This window comes from Heteronotia binoei, chromosome 5 (genome assembly GCF_032191835.1).
Source record: "Heteronotia binoei isolate CCM8104 ecotype False Entrance Well chromosome 5, APGP_CSIRO_Hbin_v1, whole genome shotgun sequence".
Lineage (NCBI taxonomy): Eukaryota > Metazoa > Chordata > Lepidosauria > Squamata > Gekkonidae > Heteronotia > Heteronotia binoei.
The window spans coordinates 3315528-3335601 of record NC_083227.1 but is presented as its reverse complement, the minus strand read 5'-3'; the positions used below and the strand labels follow the sequence as shown (position 1 = coordinate 3335601).

Here is a 20074-nt window from a genome sequence, read left to right as displayed (position 1 = left end):
GCTGACCCAAGACCACTCCAGCAGCTGCAAGTGGAGGAGTGGGCATCTACAGCATATGCGCCCCCTTGCCCAGATTGCCCGAGATTTTGGGCTGGGTTGCCACCGGAAGAAGCTGGATTCAGGTAGCCGGCTCGAGGTTGACTCAGCCTTCCATCCTTCCGAGGTCGGTCAAATGAGTCCCCAGCTTGCTGGGGGGAAAGTGTAAATGACTGAGGAAGGCAATGGCGAAACACCCCGTAAAAAGTCTGCAGTAAAAATGTTATGATGTGATGTCACCCCAGAGTCAGAAATGACTGCTGCTTGCACAGGGGACTACCTTTGCCTTTGAGGCACTTTTGCCTTTGTTGCTTCCTCACAGTAGGGTCGCCCTGTCTCCCCACCTGCAGAAGATTGGGGGGGAGGGGTAAGAGTTTTCAAATCCAGGTTGGGAAACTCCTGGAGATTTGGGGGTGAAGCCTAGAGAGGACAAGGACTTCCTCAGTGGGGTACAAGGCCATGGAATCCAAAGCAGCATTTTCTCCAGAGGGGGATGGTGCGTCTGTGGTCTAGAGATGAGCTGAAATTCTAAAGGATCCCCAGCTCCCATCACCTGCAATAATAATAATATCAAGATTAAAAAATATATTTTTATAAAACTTTAACTGCTTCAGCATTTTAATGTGTTTTCTGTTTTAGGCGATACGTTTTCAAGGAACCTAAAAATTCATTTTTTTTTTTCTGATGCAAAAATACCATTAGATCAGGTTTTTTTTCCTTCTGATTTTAAAAGAGCCAGTTTGGTGTAGTGGTTAAGTGTACGGACTCTTATCCGGGAGAACCAGATTTGATTCCCCACTCCGCCACTTGCAGCTACTGGAATGGCCTTGGGTCAGCCATAGCTCTCTTATCTGGGAGAACCGGGTTTGATTCCCCACTCCTCCACTTGCACCTGCTGGAATGGCCTTGGGTCAGCCATAGCTCTCTTATCCGGGAGAACCAGGTTTGATTCCCCACTCCTCCACTTGCAGCTGCTGGAATGGCCTAGGGTCAGCCAGAGCTCTCTTATCTGGGAGAACCGGGTTGGATTCCCCACTCCTCCACTTGCACCTGCTGGAATGGCCTTGGGTCAGCCATAGCTCTCTTATCTGGGAGAACCGGGTTGGATTCCCCACTCCTCCACTTGCACCTGCTGGAATGGCCTTGGGTCAGCCATAGCTCTCTTATCTGGGAGAACCAGGTTTGATTCCCCCCTCCTCCACTTGCAGCTGCTGGAATGGCCTAGGGTCAGCCAGAGCTCTCTTATCTGGGAGAACCGGGTTGGATTCCCCACTCCTCCACTTGCACCTGCTGGAATGGCCTTGGGTCAGCCATAGCTCTCTTATCTGGGAGAACCAGGTTTGATTCCCCCCTCCTCCACTTGCAGCTGCTGGAATGGCCTTGGGTCAGCCAGAGCTCTCTTATCTGGGAGAACCGGGTTTGATTCCCCACTCCTCCACTTGCACCTGCTGGAATGGCCTTGGGTCAGCCATAGCTCTCTTATCCGGGAGAACCAGGTTTGATTCCCCACTCCTCCACTTGCAGCTGCTGGAATGGCCTTGGGTCAGCCAGAGCTCTCTTATCTGGGAGAACCAGGTTTGATTCCCCCCTCCTCCACTTGCAGCTGCTGGAATGACCTTGGGTCAGCCACAGCTCTCTTATCTGGGAGAACTGTGTTGGATTCCCCACTCTTCCACTTGCAGCTGCTGGAATGGCTTTGGGTCACCCATAGCTCTCTTATCTGGGAGAACCCGGTTTGATTCCCCACTCCTCCACTTGCACCTGCCGGCATGGCCTTGGGTCAGCCAGAGCTCTCTTATCTGGGAGAACCGGGTTTGCTTCCCTACTCCTCCACTTTCATCTGCTGGAATGGCTTTGGGTCAGCCATAGCTCTCTTATTTGGGAGAACCGGGTTTGATTCCCCTCTCCTCAACTTGCATCTGCTGGAATGGCCTTGGGTCAGCCATAGCTCTGGCAGAGGTTGTCCCTGAAAAGGCAGCTTCTGGGAGAGCCTTCTCAGCCCCACCCACCTCACAGGGTGTCTGTTGTGGGGGAGGAAGATAGAGGAGATTGTGAGACGCTCTGAGATTTGGAGTGGAGGGCGTGATATAAATCCAATATCATCATCAAAAGAAATCAAAACATTTTCACAGGCTTCTAAAAGTATCGTAGGTCCACTGTGACGAATACAAGTCAGCCCTGTTGATTGTCTGGTCTCCTTTCCAGTTCTCTGGTTCTGTGTTTCTTCTCTTTCCTTTGGTGCAGAATGTGGAATGTGTGTGTAGCAATGCTTAGTCTCCTGCGTGGCCAAAAGTTAACCCGCTTTGCCTTGCAGGAGATGGGAGTTATCTTAGTACCAAGGTCGCTGTTCACTCCCTGGGACGTTTTAGGTGAAAGCTATGTAGTGAATGTGTGGGAATGACCCATAGCCTCTATATTTGAACTGTCTTCACCCTCACAGTCCAGGTGGGCCTTTAACGATTGTTGCAAGGCTATATAATCTGAAGCTGTGCCATTGTGTATCACTTTCGACACTCTTGACAACAAGGCGCAGAGTCTATGTACCCAGATGCTCACAATAAACGCTTATCCAATTCCACGGAGAGTCATCATTATTGAAGGAAACTTGGGTACTTGACAGTGACAGGAGATCAGCAACCATTTTAGGATCAGCCTCTGGCACAGAGAAGATTTACCTATGGGCACAAACATAGAACCACAGAGTTGGGAGGGTCTAAACGCATCTTTAAGCAGACGGAGGTAGGGAAAGCCTGTTGACAGAGTTCCATTCTCAGCTGCCTGCAGTCTCAGATGTACACAGCTAGCCAGTTTGGTGTAGTGGTTAAGTGTGCAGACTCTTACCTGGGAGAACCGGGTTTGATTCCCCACTCCTCCACTTGCAGCTGCTGGAATGGCCTTGGGTCAGCCAGAGCTTCTTATCTGGGAGAACCGGGTTTGATTCCCCACTCCTCCATTTGCACCTGCTGGAATGGCCTTGGGTCAGCCATAGCTCTCTTCTCTGGGAGAACCCGGTTTGATTCCCCACTCCTCCACTTGCACCTGCTGGAATGGCCTTGGGTCAGCCATAGCTCTCTTCTCTGGGAGAACCGGGTTTGATTCCCCACTCCTCCACTTGCACCTGCTGGAATGGCCTTGGGTCAGCCATAGCTCTCTTATCTGGGAGAACCGGGTTTGATTCTCCACTCCTGATCCAACATGGCTTCTCTTATGTTCTTATGTGACACAGAGTGTTGGACTGGAGGGGCCATTTGCCTGATCCAACGTGGCTTCTCTTCTGTTCTTATGTGACACAGAGCGTTGGACTGGAGGGGCCATTGGCCTGATCCAACATGGCTTCTCTTATGTTCTCTTATGTCTTTTTGACCCAGGCTTATACAATAGAGTGATTGACAGACATTCTCACATTTTGACATGTTACTGTTTTATTGCTTTCTTGTACTCATGCTACCCAGATCAAAGGTTTGCTCAATTTGTTAATTTTACTATTCTGTCCTTGGATCTTAAATTTGTACCATTTTGCATTCGAAACGACTGAAATGTGCTTGGAGCACATGAAAGCATACATTCTGAATAAAACTTTGTTGGTCTTAAAGTTGCACTTGACTCCCACTTTGTTCTATTATGTCATCCACTTCTCTTTCTGTATCCCTCACAGACAGTGCCGTGGTAAAATCGATTCCCTGTCCCTTTAGCGATCACACACGCTAAATAATGCCCTTTCAGCCCCCTTTCTGACTGGATTCTGCCAGTTCACACGGTAGAATTGGGGAGGGACGGTGGCTCAGTGGCAGAGCATCTGCTGGGAAAGCAGAAGGTCTCAGATTCAATCCCTGGCATCTCCAATTAAAAAAGGGCCCAGGCAAGTAGGCATGAAAAACCTCAGCTTGAGACCCTGGAGAGTCATGAATGGGGCTGTGGCTCAGTGGTAGAGCATCTGCTTGGGAAGCAGAAGGTCCCCGGTTCAATCCCCAGCATTTTCAACTAAAAAGGGTCCAGGCAAGTGGGCCTGAAAAACCTCAGCTGGAGACCCTGGAAAGCCATGAATGGGGCTGTGGCTCAGTGGCAGAGCATCTGCTTGGTAAGCAGAAGGTCCCAGGTTCAATCCCCGGCATCTCCAACTAAAAAGGGTCCAGGCAAGTAGATGTGAAAAACCTCAGCTGGAGACCCTGGAGAGCTGCTGCCAGTCTGAGTAGACAAGACTGACTTTAATGGACTGAGAGGGGTCTGATTCAGTATAAGGCAGTTTAATATGTTCATCACTACGGAGTCACCCTTTAGGGGAGGGACGGTGACTCAGTGGCAGAGCATCTGCTTGGTAAGCAGAAGGTCCCAGGTTCAATCCTCGGCATCTCCAACTAAAAAGGGTTCAGACAAAAAGGCATGAAAAACCTCAGCTGGAGACCCTGGAGAGCCGCTGCCCGTCTGAGAAGACAATACTGACTTTGATGGACCCAGGAGGGTCTGATTCAGTAGAAGGCAGCTTCATATGTTCATACAATCCAGTTGAAAGGGCATTGAAAAAGGGCATTATTTAGTGTGCTTCATTGCAGCCTTGATTAAATGATCATTCTGAATAATTTCATGACAGTACAGCCCTGAGGCGCAGAGCGGTAAAGCTGCAGTGCTGCAGTCCAAGCTCTCTGCTCACAACCTGAGTTCGATTCTGGCGGAAGCTGGGTTCAGGTAGCCGGCTCCAGGTTGACTCAGCCTTCCATCCTTCCGAGGTCGGTCAAATGAGTCCCCAGCCTGCTGGGGGGAAAGGGTAGAGGACTGGGGAAGGCGATGGAAAACCACCCAGTAAAAAGTCTGCCGTGAAAACGTTGCGAAAGCAACGTCACCCCAGAGTCGGAAACGACTGGTGCTTGCACAGGGGACTCCATACCTTTACAGCCCCACTGACCTGTGCAAACACACCCCCCCCCCCGAATAATTCAGTTTTGCACAACAAAAACTTGCACCCAGAATCAAACAAACTGGGCCGATCTTCAGGGGTACCCCTAGACTCAAAACTGTGTTCTGCCGCTTCATCCCAATCTGAACCAGTTTTGCATTCTAGCTTGCAAAACACCAGGACAGAAGAAGATGATGATATTGGATTTATATCCCGCCCTCCACTCCGAAGAGTCTCAGAGCGGCTCACAATCTCCTTTACCTTCCTCCCCCACAACAGACACCCTGTGAGGTAGATGAAGATATTGGATTTATATCCCGCCCTCCACTCCGAAGAGTCTCAGAGCGGCTCACAATCTCCTTTCCCTTCCTCCCCCACAACAGACACCCTGTGAGGTAGATGAAGATATTGGATTTATATCCCGCCCTCCACTCCGAAGAGTCTCAGAGCGGCTCACAATCTCCTTTCCCTTCCTCCCCCACAACAGACACCCTGTGAGGTAGACGAAGATATTGGATTTATATCTCGCCCTCCACTCCGAAGAGTCTCAGAGCGGCTCACAATCTCCTTTACCTTCCTCCCCCACAACAGACACCCTGTGAGGTGGGTGGGGCTGGAGAGGGCTCTCACAGCAGCTGCCCTTTCAAGGACAGCCTCTGCCGGAGCTATGGCTGACCCAAGGCCATTCCAGCAGGTGCAAGTGGAGGAGTGGAGAATCAAACCCGAGTCACGGTGCACCTTTAAGACCAACAATTTTTTTATTTTGAACGAAAGCTTATGTGTGCTCTTAAGCACACTTCATCAGATGAGGAATCCAGCACAGTGAGCAAAGCCAAACATAGCTGAACAGAGCCATACAGAGCTGGTAGGCAGTGGCCCAGAATGCAACATGGTACAGATTTAAGAACCAATGACTGTACCATGTTGCATTTTGGTGTAGTGGTTAAGTGTGCGGACTTATCTGGGAGAACCGAGTTTGATTCTCCACTCCTCCCCTTGCAGCTGCTGGAATGGCCTTGGGTCAGCCATAGCTCTCTTATCTGAGAGAACCGGGTTTGATTCCCCACTCCTCCACTTGCAGCTGCTGGAATGGCCTTGGGTCAGCCAGAGCTCTCTTATCTGGGAGAACCGGGCTTGATTCCCCACTCCTCCACTTGCAGCTGCTGGAATGGCCTTGGGTCAGCCATAGCTCTCTTATCTGGGAGAACCGGGCTTGATTCCCCACTCCTCCACTTGCAGCTGCTGGAAAGACCTTGGGTCAGCCAGAGCTCTCTTATCTGGGAGAATCGGGTTTGATTCCCCACTCCTCCACTTGCAGCTGCTGGAATGGCCTTGGGGCAGCCATAGCTCTCTTATCTGGGAGAACCGGGCTTGATTCCCCACTCCTCCACTTGCAGCTGCTGGAAAGACCTTGGGTCAGCCAGAGCTCTCTTATCTGGGAGAACCGGGTTTGATTCCCCACTCCTTCACTGGCAGCTGCTGGAAAGGCCTTGAGTCAGCCAGAGCTCTTTTATCTGGGAGAACCGGGTTTGATTCCCCACTCCTCCACTTGCAGCTGCTGGAATGGCCTTGAGTCAGCCATAGCTCTCTTATCTGGGAGAACCGGGCTTGATTCCCCACTCCTCCACTTGCAGCTGCTGGAATGGCCTAGGGTCAGCCAGAGCTCTCTTATCTGGGAGAACCGGGTTTGATTCCCCACTCCTCCACTTGCAGCTGCTGGAATGGCCTTGGGTCAGCCATAGCTCTCTTATCTGGGAGAACCGGGCTTGATTCCCCACTCCTCCACTTGCAGCTGCTGGAAAGACCTTGGGTCAGCCAGAGCTCTCTTATCTGGGAGAACCGGGTTTGATTCCCCCACTCCTCCACTTGCAGCTGCTGGAATGGCCTTGAGTCAGCCAGAGCTCTCTTATCTGGGAGAACCGGGTTTGATTCCCCACTCCTTCACTGGCAGCTGCTGGAAAGGCCTTGAGTCAGCCAGAGCTCTTTTATCTGGGAGAACCGGGTTTGATTCCCCACTCCTCCACTTGCAGCTGCTGGAATGGCCTTGAGTCAGCCATAGCTCTCTTATCTGGGAGAACCGGGTTTGATTCCCCACTCCTCCACTTGCAGCTGCTGGAATGGCCTTGAGTCAGCCAGAGCTCTCTTATCTGGGAGAACCGGGTTTGATTCCCCACTCCTCCACTTGCAGCTGCTGGAATGGCCTTGGGTCAGCCAGAGCTCTGGCAGAGGTTGTCCTTGAAAGTGCAGCTGCTGTGAGGGCCCTCTCTGCCCCACGCACCTCACAGGGTGTCTGTTGTGGGGGAGGAAGATAAAGGAGATTGTGAGCCGCTCTGAGACTCTTCGGAGTGGAGGGCGGGATATAAATCCAATATCTTCTTCTTCTATGTATGGCTCTGCTCAGCTTTGTACGGCTTTGCTCCCTGTGCTGGATTCCTCGTCCGACGAAGCGTGCTTAAGAGCACACGAAAGCTGGAAAGTGTCACCGGACTCCTGCTTTGTTCAACTGCTTCAGACCAACGCGGCTGCCCGCTTGGATCTGTTCTGAATGAAACTTAGCTGGTCTCAAAGGAGCCACTTGTCCACCGCTTTGTTCCATTGCTTCAGTCCAACGCGGCTGCCCCCTGGGATCCAGGCAAAAAAAAGAAGGTTCGCCTGAGGCTGCGGAAGACAATAGGCGCAAGATCCCGGCGAGCCTCCCATTTCCCTCCAAGAAGCTGCAGCCTTCCATTGGGTCCTCCTCCCCATGCATGCATGCACGAGCCCCCCTCCCTCTCCTTTCTACGGAAGTCTCCCCCCCCCCGATCACGTGCCGGGGAATGCAGCAAATCGCCTCGCTCTGCCCGTACACGTGTCTATGGCGGGGCTCCTGCCCTAGGTTGGCGCGCGCCGTTGCTGGCCGCTGGCTGCGTTCCGCCGCGTTCTCCTGCAAGTAAGGGGGAGAGGAGAGGGGAGGAGAGGGGAAGTCCTTTGCTGGGATGAGCCGAGGCAAGCCCAGCCTAGTTTTCTTTTGGGTTTGCTGGCGCTGGTTTGCATTTGGGGACCACTCGAGTTGCAACGCACAACTCGTGCAAAGGCAGGGCCTGGGTGGAGGGAAGGAGGGGGGTCTGGGGAAAGCAGAGGACGGCCGGGGGGGGGGGAGGGGGAGCAGGACCGGGGGGCTGTGATTTGTGCTGCTATGGAGACTGGATTGCCAACCTCCAGGGAGGGCCTGGAGCACGGTTGCCAATTCCCAAGTGGGGGGAGGGAAATATCTCTTGAGAACCCTGTTATTCCCTATGGAGATTTATCCCCATAGAAAATAATGGAGAATTGATCCTCGGGTATCTGGGGCTCTGGGGGCCGGGGCTGTTTCTTTGGGTAGAGGCACCAGATTTTCAGTAATGCATCCAGAGCCACTCCCCAAAATATCCCCCAAGTTTCAGAAAGGTTGGACCAGGGGGGTCCAATTCTATGAGCCCCGAAAGGAGGTGCCCCTGCCCTTCATAATTTCCTATGGAAGGAAGGCATTGAAAAGGTGTGTGGGCTCTTTTTAAATGGGATGGCCAGAACTCTCTTTGGAGTTCAGTGATGCTTGCCACACCCTTGCTCCTGGCTCCACCCCCAACGTCTCCTGGCTCCACCCTAGCCTGGGGACCTGATCTAACCACGGTGAATATCCAGACTGCAGAGATCAGCTCTGAGCCCCCTTGACCCCGGTAGCATTCCAGACTGTGCTTCTGGACCATTGCTAAGGTTCTGAGAAATTCATTTTCATGCTTTAGCAAATGGAGGGGGTGTCCAAAATAGTTTTCACTCCCAGGGCTTTGCATTTCACCTTCCCCTTCCTGCTTGATTCCTAAACAGGTTAAAATTCATTTAAATAAACCAAGAAACCCCAGATTATGTAGAAGACGATATTGGATTTATATCCCGCCCTATACTCAGAGTCTCAGAGCAGTCACAATCTCCTTTACCTTCCCCCCCCCCCCCACAACAGACAACCTGTGAGGTAGATGAAGATATTGGATTTATATCCCGCCCTTCACTCCAAAGAGTCTCAGAGCAGCTCACAATCTCCTTTACCTCCCCCCCCCCCCACAACAGACACCCTGTGAGGTAGATGAAGATATTGGATTTATATCCCGCCCTATACTCAGAGTCTCAGAGCAGTCACAATCTTCTCTACCTTCCCTCCGCACACACACACACACACACACAACAGACCCCCTTTGAGCAGTGTTCCCTCTAAACTGAGTTAGCGTGAGCTAGCTCACAGATTTTTAGCCTCCAACTCACAGATTTTTGTTTTAGTGCAGGAAGGATGACCCCAGAGCACACTAATTTAGGCAGTAGCTCACAACTTTAATGCCAGTAGCTCACAAAGTAGAATTTTTGCTCACAAGACTCTGCAGCTTAGAGGAAACATTACCTGTGAGGTAGGTGGGGCTGAGAGAGTTTTTACAGCAGCTGCCCTTTCAAGGACAGCTCTGTGAGAGCTGTGGCTGACCCAAGGCCATTCCAGCAGCTGCAAATGGAGGAGTGGGGAATCAAACCCAGTTCTCCCAGATAAGAGAGCTCTGGCTGACCCAAGGCCATTCCAGCAGCTGCAAGTGGAGGAGTGGGGAATCAAACCCGGTTCTCCCAGATAAGAGAGCTGTGGCTGACCCAAGGCCATTCCAGCAGCTGCAAGGGGAGGAGTGGGGAATCAAACCCGGTTCTCCCAGATAAGAGAGCTGTGGCTGACCCAAGGCCATTCCAGCAGCTGCAAGTGGGGGAGTGGGGAATCAAACCCAGTTATCCCAGATAAGAGAGCTATGGTTGACCCAAGGCCATTCCAGCAGCTGCAAGGGGAGGAGTGGGGAATCAAACCCGGTTCTCCCAGATAAGAGAGCTATGGCTGACCCAAGGCCATTCCAGCAGCTGCAAGTGGAGGAGTGGGGAATCAAACCCGGTTCTCCCAGATAAGAGTCCATGCACTTAACCACTACACCAAACTGGCTCTCTCTCTATATATATATGTATATATGTAAATGAACAAGAAATGTTTCCAAACAGAGCTGTGGTTAAAAGGCATAGATTTCTTTTCAACTTTCCAGTGCATTCAGGCCTTTGTTTCCAAGGATTTGCATAGGGGTAGTCATAGTTTGAATTAATATGGAGAAAAAAGGAAATACTACTTTACATAGAAAGGAGTTGTTAATATGTGGGATTTGCTTCCAGAGGATTTAGTGATGGCTAAAGGAAGTAAAAAAAACCCCCTAAAGGTAGTCCCCTGTGCAAGCACCAGTTGTTTTCGAATCTGGGGTGATGTTGCTTTCACAACGTTTTCGCGGCAGACTTTTTACAGGGTGGCCATTGCCTTCCCCAGTCATCTACACTTTCGCCCCAGCAAGCTGGGGACTCCTTTGACCGACCTCGGAAGGATGGAAGGCTAAGTCGGCCTTGAGCCGGCGACCTGAAACCAGCTTTCGCAGGGATCGAACTCAGGTCACGAGCAGAGAGTTCAGACTGCAGTACTATTTATTTATTATAACTTTAAATTTCTATCCCGCCCTCTCCGCAAGCGGACTCAGGGCGGCTAACAACATACATTTTTACAATTCAACCAATAAAAACTACAATTTAAAATTATTTAAAACACTTAAACATTAAAATATTCCATTGCATTTTTGGTGCTGTATCGCTATGATATAATTTAACATAAATATAAATGTAAATGGTGATCGTGGTACTCTGTAATGGTGTAGAGTGGCAGCGCTCTCCCAAATTAGGTTAGATCTCAAAGGCCTGTCGAAACAGTTCAGTCTTACAGGCCCTGCGGAAGGTGGAAAGATCCCGCAGGGCCCTTATGGCCTCTGGGAGAGCATTCCACAATTCTGGTGCTGCCACCGAGAAGGCCCTAGCTCGCGTCTGCCGCAGCCTAGCCTCCCTTGGTCCAGGGACGGACAATAGATTTTTTGTCTCTGAACGCAGTGCTCTCCGGGGAACGTGTGGGGAAAGGCAGTCCCGCAGATAGACAGGCCCCTGACCATAGAGGGCTTTAAAGGTCAATACCAACACCTTGAAACAGACTCAGAACACAACAGGTAGCCAGTGCAGCTCTCTCAGCACTGGCCGAATGTGCTCCCACCAGGGGAGCCCTGTTAGCAGTCGCGCTGCAGCGTTCTGCACTAGCTGTAGTTTCCGGGTCAGCACCAAGGGTAGCCCCATGTAGAGAGCATTACAGTGATCTATTCTTGAGGTGACTGTAGCATGGATCACCAGATCCAGTTTGGTGTAGTGGTGAAGTGTGCGGACTCTTATCTGGGAGAACCGGGTTTGATTCCCCACTCCTCCACTTGCACCTGCTGGAATGGCCTTGGGTCAGCCATAGCTCTGGCAGAGGTTGTCCTTGAAAGGGCAGCTGTTGTGAGAGTCCTCTCCAGCCCCACCCACCTCACTGGGTGTTTGTTGTGGGGGAGGAAGGGAAAGGAGATTGTGAGCCGCTGTGAGACTCTTCGGAGTGGAGGGCGGGATATAAATCCAATATCTTCTATCTTCTTCTCCTGACAATCTGGGCAAGGGGGCGCATATAGATGTTAAATAACATCGGGGACAGAACCGCACCCTGTGGCACGCCACATATAAGGGGGTGCCTTCGGGATGATTCTTCCCCTATCACCACCCTTTGTCCCCGATCTTGAAGGAAAGAGGCCAACCACTGTAAGGCACACCCCTGAATCCCCACATCGGCAAGGCGGCTACTCAGTAGCTGATGGTCAACCGTATCAAATGCGGCTGACAGATCTAATAATAACCGCACCGCAGCCTTACCACTCTGCGCCACAGGAGTAGACCGAATTAAAAAGGGGTTAGATGGATTCACGGAGGATAAAACTAAGCTATTAGTCCTGGTGACTGAAGGAAACCTCCACATTCAAGAGAACATAAGAGGAGCCATGTTGGATCAGACCAGTGGCCAAAAAATCAGGTGCCATCAGAAGGTCCATCAGTGGGGCCAGGACACTAGAAGCCCTTCCGCTGTACCCCCCCTCCCAAGCACCAAGAATACAGAGCATCACTGCCCCAGACACAGAGTTCCATCTACACCTTGTGGCTAATAGCCACTGATGGACCTCTTCTCCAGATGTTTATGCAATCCTCTCCTGACGCTGTCTATGCTTGCAGCCACCGCCACCTCCTGTGGCAGTGAGTTCCATGTGACCCTAATCCTCTGAATCCCAGAGCCAGGAGGCAACATTAGGGGAAGGCCACAGCCTTTATGCTCTGTTCATGGCTAGAGGATCAGATGCATAACAACATATAAAGAAGCCATGTTGGATCAGGCCAATGGCCCCTCCAGTCCAGCACTCTGTCACAACAGTGGCACAAACCTCCCCCCCCCAAGTGCCATCCGGAGGTTCAACAAATGGGGCTAGAAGCCCTTCCACTTTGCCCCCCCAAGCACCAAGAATACAGATCATCACTGCCCCCAGACAGTTCCAGCAATATGCTGTGACTAATAGCCACTGATGGACCTCTGCTCCATATTTTTATCCAGTCTCCTCTCTTGAAACTGGCTATGCTTGTAGCCGCTGCCACCTTCCTGTGGCAGTGAATTCCACACGTAATTACCCTTTGAATAATAATAATAATAATAAAATTTTATTTATACCACCGCCCTCCCCGCCCAGGCAGGCTCAGGGCGGCTTACAAGGTGTAGCAAAAGCCATGTTAAACAATAAAACAATTATACATTTCAATACAATTTACAATTAAATTTTACATAATCTAAAACAGTCTAAAGTCAGTCTAAAATTAGTCTCATCTAATTGCTATCTTAGTTATATTAATGTTAATGATGGCATGAATGTTTATTTCAGGCTCCATCTTGGAAGGCTAGCCGGAAGAGGGCGGTTTTGCACGCCCTACGGAATTGGCTAATGTCCCGTAGGGCCCGCATCTCTTCCGGCAGCTGGTTCCACCATTGGGGTGCTTTTATAGAGAAGGCCTGTTCTCTAGTTATTTTTAGTTTGGGCCTCTTTGGCCCAGGTACTTCCAGAAGGTTTTGTGAGCTGGATCGCAGTGCTCTCTCTGGGGAACATATGGAGAAGGACTTCCTTTTATCCGTTCTAACATGACTGCTCAGCAATTTCATTGAATGCCCACGAGTTCTTGCATTGTAAGAAAGGGGAGAAAAGTACTTCTTTCTCTGCTTTCTCCATCCCATGCATGATCTTGTAAACTTCTATCATGCCTTACCCGCAGTCGACGTTTCTCCAAGCTAAAGAGGCCCAAGCGTTTTAACTTTTCTTCATAGGGAAAGTGTTTCAAACATTTAATAATTCTAGTTGCCCCTTTTCTGCACTTTTTCCAATGCTATAATATCCTTTTTGAGGTGCGGTGACCAGAATTGTAACATAGTATTCCAAATGAGGCCGCACCATCCATTTATACAGGGAGAACTGTTTTTAGCTCCATTTCTTTTTCTTTTTCCCCTCAATGATGGCCTTGTTTGCATAATGGCCCAAGGTTATCTCATCCAAATACTAAGTAAGGCTGACACCACCGCTTAGGGTTATCCAGGGCATTCATACGTTATAAACATTTGCTTTGGCCTCCAGTTGTGGGGGGGCAGGGAGGGGTGAGAAGCAGCCTGTGAATGTTTTAAGATACACAAAATCTCCTGCAATGTGAAAATAATGCTTGTAATAATAATTACCTGAAGTTAATGGAAGAAGATCCAGTTTGGTGTAGTGGTTAAGTGCATGGACTCTTATCTGGGAGAACTGGGGTTTGGATTCCCCACTTCCTCCCACTTGCACCTGCTGGAAAGGCCTTGGGTCAGCCATAGCTCTGGCAGAGGTTTGTCTTTGGAAAGGGGCAGCTGCTGTGAGAAGCCCCTCTCAGCCCCCACCCATTTCACAGGGTGGTCTGTTGTGAGGGAGGAAGATAAAGGAGATTGTAAGCCGCTCTGAGTCTCTGATTCAGAGAGAAGGGCGGGGTATAAATCTGCAATTCTTCTTCTTCTTACCCACCAGCAATGCAGCAGAGTACAGTCGTACGGGCCCCTGAAGGTTGCTAAAATATCAAAGATTTCAGGTTTTCACGGCTGGTAACATCATTAGGGTTTGTAGAATCTTTCGGGCTCAAGTGCCGTGTTCTATTGGAGAAAGTTTTTTCTCTTCCAGACGTTTCGTTCCCCACTCCTCCACTTGCACCTGCTGGAATGGCCTTGGGTCAGCCATAGCTCTGGCAGAGGTTGTCTTCTTTGAAAGGGCAGCTGCTGTGAGAGCCCTCTCAGCCCCACCCACCTCACAGTCTGGAAGAAAAACTTTTCTCCAGTAGAACACGGCACTTGAGCCCGAAAGATTCTACAAACCCTAATAATGCTAAAATAACTTGGAAAGGAAGTTTAGGGAGGGAAAAAAATCACCTGGGTTTTGAAAAATCAATGAAATTGCTGAGCAGTCGGGTTAGAACTCATAAAAGGAAGTCCTTCTTCACCCCAAGGGTGATTAACACATGGAATTCATGGCCACAGGAGGTGGCGGCGGCTACAAGTAGAGCTCCATCAGTGGCTCTTAGCCACAGCGTATTGTTGGAACTCTCTGTCTGGGGCAGTGATGCTCTGTATTCTTGGTGGTTGGGGGCGGCACAACGGGAGGGCTTCTAGCCCCACTGGTGGGCCTCCTGGTGGCACTTGGGTTTTTTGGCCACCGTGTGATACAAAGTGTTGGACTGGATGAGCCATTGGCCTGATCCAACATGGCTTATCTTATGTTCTTATGACCATTGTATGACACAGAGTGTTGGACTGGATGGGCCATTGGCCTGATCCAACATGGCTTCTCTTATGTTATTATGACCATTGTGTGACACAAAGTGTTGGACCGGATGGGCCATTGGCCTGATCCAACATGGCTTCTCTTATGTTATTATGACCATTGTGTGACACAGAGTGTTGGACTGGATGGGCCATTGGCCTGATCCAACATGGCTTCTCTTATGTTCTTATGACCATTGTGTGACACAAAGTGTTGGACTGGATGGGCCATTGGCCTGATCCAACATGGCTTCTCTTATGTTATTATGACCATTGTGTGACACAGAGTGTTGGACTGGATGAGCCATTGGCCTGATCCAACATGGCTTTTCTTATGTTACTAGGACCATTGTGTGACACAGAGTGTTGGACTGGATGGGCCATTGGCCTGATCCAACATGGCTTCTCTTATGTTATTATGACCATTATGTGACACAGAGTGTTGGACTGGATGAGCCATTGGCCTGATCCAACATGACTTCTCTTATGTTCTTATGACCATTGTGTGACACAGAGTGTTGGACCGGATGGGCCATTGGCCTGATCCAACATGGCTTCTCTTATGTTATTATGACCATTGTGTGACACAGAGTGTTGACTGGATGAGCCATTGGCCTGATCCAACATGACTTCTCTTATGTTCTTATGACCATTGTGTGACACAGAGTGTTGGCCTAGATGGACCATGCCTGATCCAACATGACTTATCTTATGTTCTTATGACCACTGTGTGGCACAGAGTCTTGGACTGGATGAGCCATTGGCCTGATCCAACATGGCTTATCTTATGTTCTTATGATCATTTGTGTGACACAGAGTGTTGGACTGGATGGGCCATTGGCCTGATCCAACATGGCTTCTCTTATGTTCTTATGACCATTGTGTGACACAAAGTGTTGGACTGGATGGGCCATTGGCCTGATCCAACATGGCTTATCTTATGTTCTTATGACCATTGTGTGACACAGAGTGTTGGACTGGATGAGCCATTGGCCTGATCCAACATGGCTTTTCTTATGTTACTAGGACCATTGTGTGACACAGAGTGTTGGACTGGATGGGCCATTGGCCTGATCCAACATGGCTTCTCTTATGTTATTATGACCATTATGTGACACAGAGTGTTGGACTGGATGAGCCATTGGCCTGATCCAACATGACTTCTCTTATGTTCTTATGACCATTGTGTGACACAGAGTGTTGGACCGGATGGGCCATTGGCCTGATCCAACATGGCTTCTCTTATGTTATTATGACCATTGTGTGACACAGAGTGTTGGACTGGAAGAGCCATTGGCCTGATCCAACATGACTTCTCTTATGTTCTTATGACCATTGTGTGACACAGAGTGTTGGCCTAGATGGACCATGCCTGATCCAACATGACTTCTCTTATGTTCTTATGACCACTGTGTGGCACAGAGTGTTGGACTGGATGAGCCATTGGCCTGATCCAACATGGCTTATCTTATGTTCTTATGACCATTGTGTGACACAGAGTGTTGGCCTAGAAGGACCATGCCTGATCCAACATGACTTATCTTATGTTCTTATGACCACTGTGTGGCACAGAGTCTTGGACTGGATGAGCCATTGGCCTGATCCAACATGGCTTATCTTATGTTCTTATGACCATTGTGTGACACAGAGTGTTGGACTGGATGGGCCATTGGCCTGATCCAACATGGCTTCTCTTATGTTCTTATGACCATTGTGTGACACAAAGTGTTGGACTGGATGGGCCATTGGCCTGATCCAACATGGCTTCTCTTATGTTATTATGACCATTGTGTGACACAGAGTGTTGGACTGGATGAGCCATTGGCCTGATCCAACATGGCTTTTCTTATGTTACTAGGACCATTGTGTGACACAGAGTGTTGGACTGGATGGGCCATTGGCCTGATCCAACATGGCTTCTCTTATGTTATTATGACCATTATGTGACACAGAGTGTTGGACTGGATGAGCCATTGGCCTGATCCAACATGACTTCTCTTATGTTCTTATGACCATTGTGTGACACAGAGTGTTGGACTAGATGGACCACTGGCCTGATCTAATATGGCTTCTCTTACATTCTTACTAGTAATAGGCCCGTTATAGGGAGAAATACAACAGGTTCTAGAAATTTGCTATGATTGAGTTTTTATGACCTTTTGGGTGGGAGATGGCGAGGGAAAAATAGAGGGGGTAAGGTTTGTCGAGAAGGCAGCTGTTGGGAAGGAAATGGAGAAAGGGGAAATGCGGGGCAGGTTATCAGAGAAGGGGAATATCTTGAGAAAGAAGGGATGAGGGGCAAAAGAGATGGGGGCAGATTGCTTTCATCTCCTGCCCCCTCCCGGCAGCTTCACTATTGTGTTGCATAAATAAGTCCTAGTTTATTGTGGCGCTTGAATTCTACCTCACAGTGCCATCCTGTGCAGTGATATCCCAGTCAATAGAAATCCATGGGCTTAAGATGGGAATAACTGTGTAGAGATGCGCTTCCAACCTCCCTAGTCGGGGTCTGACACTCATAGTGGCACGCACCGGTTCAGAACTGAATGAGCAAAAAATCCAATGCATAGGGTAGGGGAGACTTGTCTTAGGAGTAGTATGTGTGAAAAGGATCCAGGGTCTTAGTGGACCATATGCTGAACATGAGTCAACAGTGTGATGCGGTGTCTAAAAAGGCCAATGCAGTTTTTGGGCTGTATCAACAGAAGTCTAGTGTCCAGATCACGTGATGTGATGGTATCGCTTTACTCTGCTCTGGTAAGACCTCACCTGGAGTATTGTGTTCAGTTTTGGGCACCACATTTTAAGAAGGATGTAGGCAAGCTGGAACGGGTCCAGAGGAGGGCGACGAAGATGGTGAGGGGTCTGGAGACCAAGTCCTATGAGGAAAGGTTGAAGGAGCTGGGGATGTTTAGGTTGAAGGAGCTGGGATGTTTAGCTGGAGAGGAGGCGGCTGAGAGGTGATAGGATCACCATCTTCATGAACTTGAAGGGCTGTCCTATAGAGGATAGGGTGGAATTGTTTTTTTGTGGCCCAGAAGGTCGGACCAGAACCAATGGGTTGAAATTAAATCAAAAGAGTTTCCGACTCAACATCAGAAGAACTTCCTGACCGTTAGAGCGATTCTTCAGTGGAACAGGCTTCCTCAGGAGGTGGTGGGCAATTCTTCCTTGGAGGTTTTTAAACAGAGGCTAGATGGCCATCTGACAGCAATGCAGATCCTGTGAATTTAGGGGGAGGTGTTTGTGAGTTTCCTTGGGAGGTGGTGGGCTCTCCTCCTTGGAGGTTTTTAAACAGAGGCTAGATGGCCACCTGACGGCAATGAAGATCCTGTGAATATAGGAGGAGGTGTTTGTGAGTTTCCTGCATTGTGCAGGGGGTTGGACTAGATTACCCAAGTCTATGATTCTAGGAGAGATGAGGGGTAATCACTGTTGTGGGGGGGTGTTGCTCACGATTTCTATTTTTTGTTCCAGGACCCAATATCAAGTGCTGGAATATGAGGAGGATAGTTTTTCCAAAGGCAGCTGAGTGAGCGGCTCCTGGTGATGAACCACGAGAAGAATCTGAAGACATTATTTGGGGAGTCCTGAAATTCCGCTGGGTTCAGAAAGTCATTTGAATGATCCTGTGGAGAAAAAAAAAACCCTCACTGGCCTTGGTTTGGGCGGCCAGTGCTGGAAGTTTAGAGTTGGGCGAACGATTCTGGAAGCGTAAAAGAACACGGAGGGACCAAGACGGTGCAGAGCACTGACTTAAATCAAGGACCCACAAATGGCACCGTACATTTGTTCTTATTGTGGGCAGACATTCCAAGAGACTTTATCCTTCATTGTGCACGAGAGAAGTCATATCGGAGAGCGAATATACAAGTGCTCGCAGTGCGTGAGAGCGTATTCTTCCAACATCGACCTCGTCTTACACCAGAAGAGCCACACAGCAGAGAAGTCCCAGCGATGTACTTCGGATGGTGAGAAATGCTCCAGTCGGAATGCTCCCGTTTCAGCGCACCAAAGAGCATGTCTGGCGGAGAAGGTAAGCAAGTGCTGTTAGCGTGAAGAGCCCTGCTGGATCAAACAAGGGAGGGTTGATCTTGTCTAGTCTCCTGTTTCACACAGGGGCCAACCAGTTCCTCTGGAGGGCCAACAACCGGGCAGAGAGGCTGAGGCCTTCCCCTGAGAAGAACCTCAGAAGAGCCCTGCTGGGTCAGACCAGGGAGGGTCCATCTAGTTCAGCCTCCTGTCTCACACAGTGGCCAGCCAGTTCCTCTGGAGGGCCCACAACAGGGCACAGAGGCCTTCCCCTGAGAAGAACAAGAGATCAACCGTGCTGGGTCAGACTGGTGAGGGTCCATCTAGTCCAGCCTCCTGTCTTCCACAGTGGCCAACCAGTTCCTCTGGAGGGCCAACAACAGGGCAGAGAGGCCGAGGCCTTCCCCTGAGAAGAACCTCAGAAGAGCCCTGCTGGGTCAGACCAGGGAGGGTCCATCTAGTCCAGGCTCCTGCCTCACACAGTGGCCAGCCAGTTCCTCTGGAGGGCCCACAACAGGACATGGAGGCCGAGGCCTTCCACTGAGAAGAAACTCAGAAGAGCATTGCTGGATCAGACCAGGGAGGGTCCGTCTAGTCCAGCCTCCTCTCTCACACAGTGGCCAGCCGGTTCCTCTGGAGGGCCAACAACAGGGCAGAGAAGCTGAGGCCTTCCCCATAGAAGAACATCAGAAGAGCCCTGCTGGGTCAGACCAGTGAGGGTCCATCTAGTCCAGCCTCCTGCCTCACACAGGTGCCAGCCAGTTCCTCTGGAGGGCCAACAACAGGGCAGAGAGGCTGAGGCCTTCCCCTAAGAAGAACACCAGAAGAGCCCTGCTGGGTCAGACCAGTGAGGGTCCATCTAGTCCAGCCTCCTGCCTCACACAGGCGCCAGCCAGTTCTTCTGGAGGTCCAGCAACAGGGCAGAGAGGCCGAGGCCTCTCAGGGGAAGAACCTCAGGAGAACCCTGCTGGGTCAGACCAGGGAGGGTCCATCTAGTCCAGCCTCCTGTCTCACGCAGGGGCCAACCAGTTCCTCTGGAGGGCCAACAACAGGGCAGAGAGGCCGAGGCCTTCCCCTGAGAAGAACATCAGAAGAGCACTTCTGGGTCAGACCAAGGAGGGTCCATCTAGTTCAGCCTCCTGTCTCACACAGTGGCCAACCAGTTTCTCTGGAGGGCCAGCAACAGGGCAGAGAGGATGAGGCCTTCCCCTGAGAAGAACATCAGAAGAGCCCTGCTGGGTCAGACCAATGAAGGTCCATCTAGTCCAGCCTCCTGCCTCACACAGTGGCCAACCAGTTCCTCTGGAGGGCCAACAACAGGGCAGAGAGAC

The 20074-nt window shown here is 50.3% G+C and overlaps 1 protein-coding gene across 1 annotated transcript in view; it reads left to right on the top strand.

Annotated features, from left to right (window-relative positions):
* LOC132571392 (paternally-expressed gene 3 protein-like) overlaps positions 1 to 20074 on the top strand; it is a 150574-nt gene that overhangs the window by 52331 nt on the left and 78169 nt on the right. The window contains exon 9 of the mRNA XM_060238189.1: positions 18520 to 18747. Coding sequence (XP_060094172.1) covers positions 18520 to 18747 — 228 coding nt within the window. The remainder of the gene's footprint in view (positions 1 to 18519; positions 18748 to 20074) is intronic.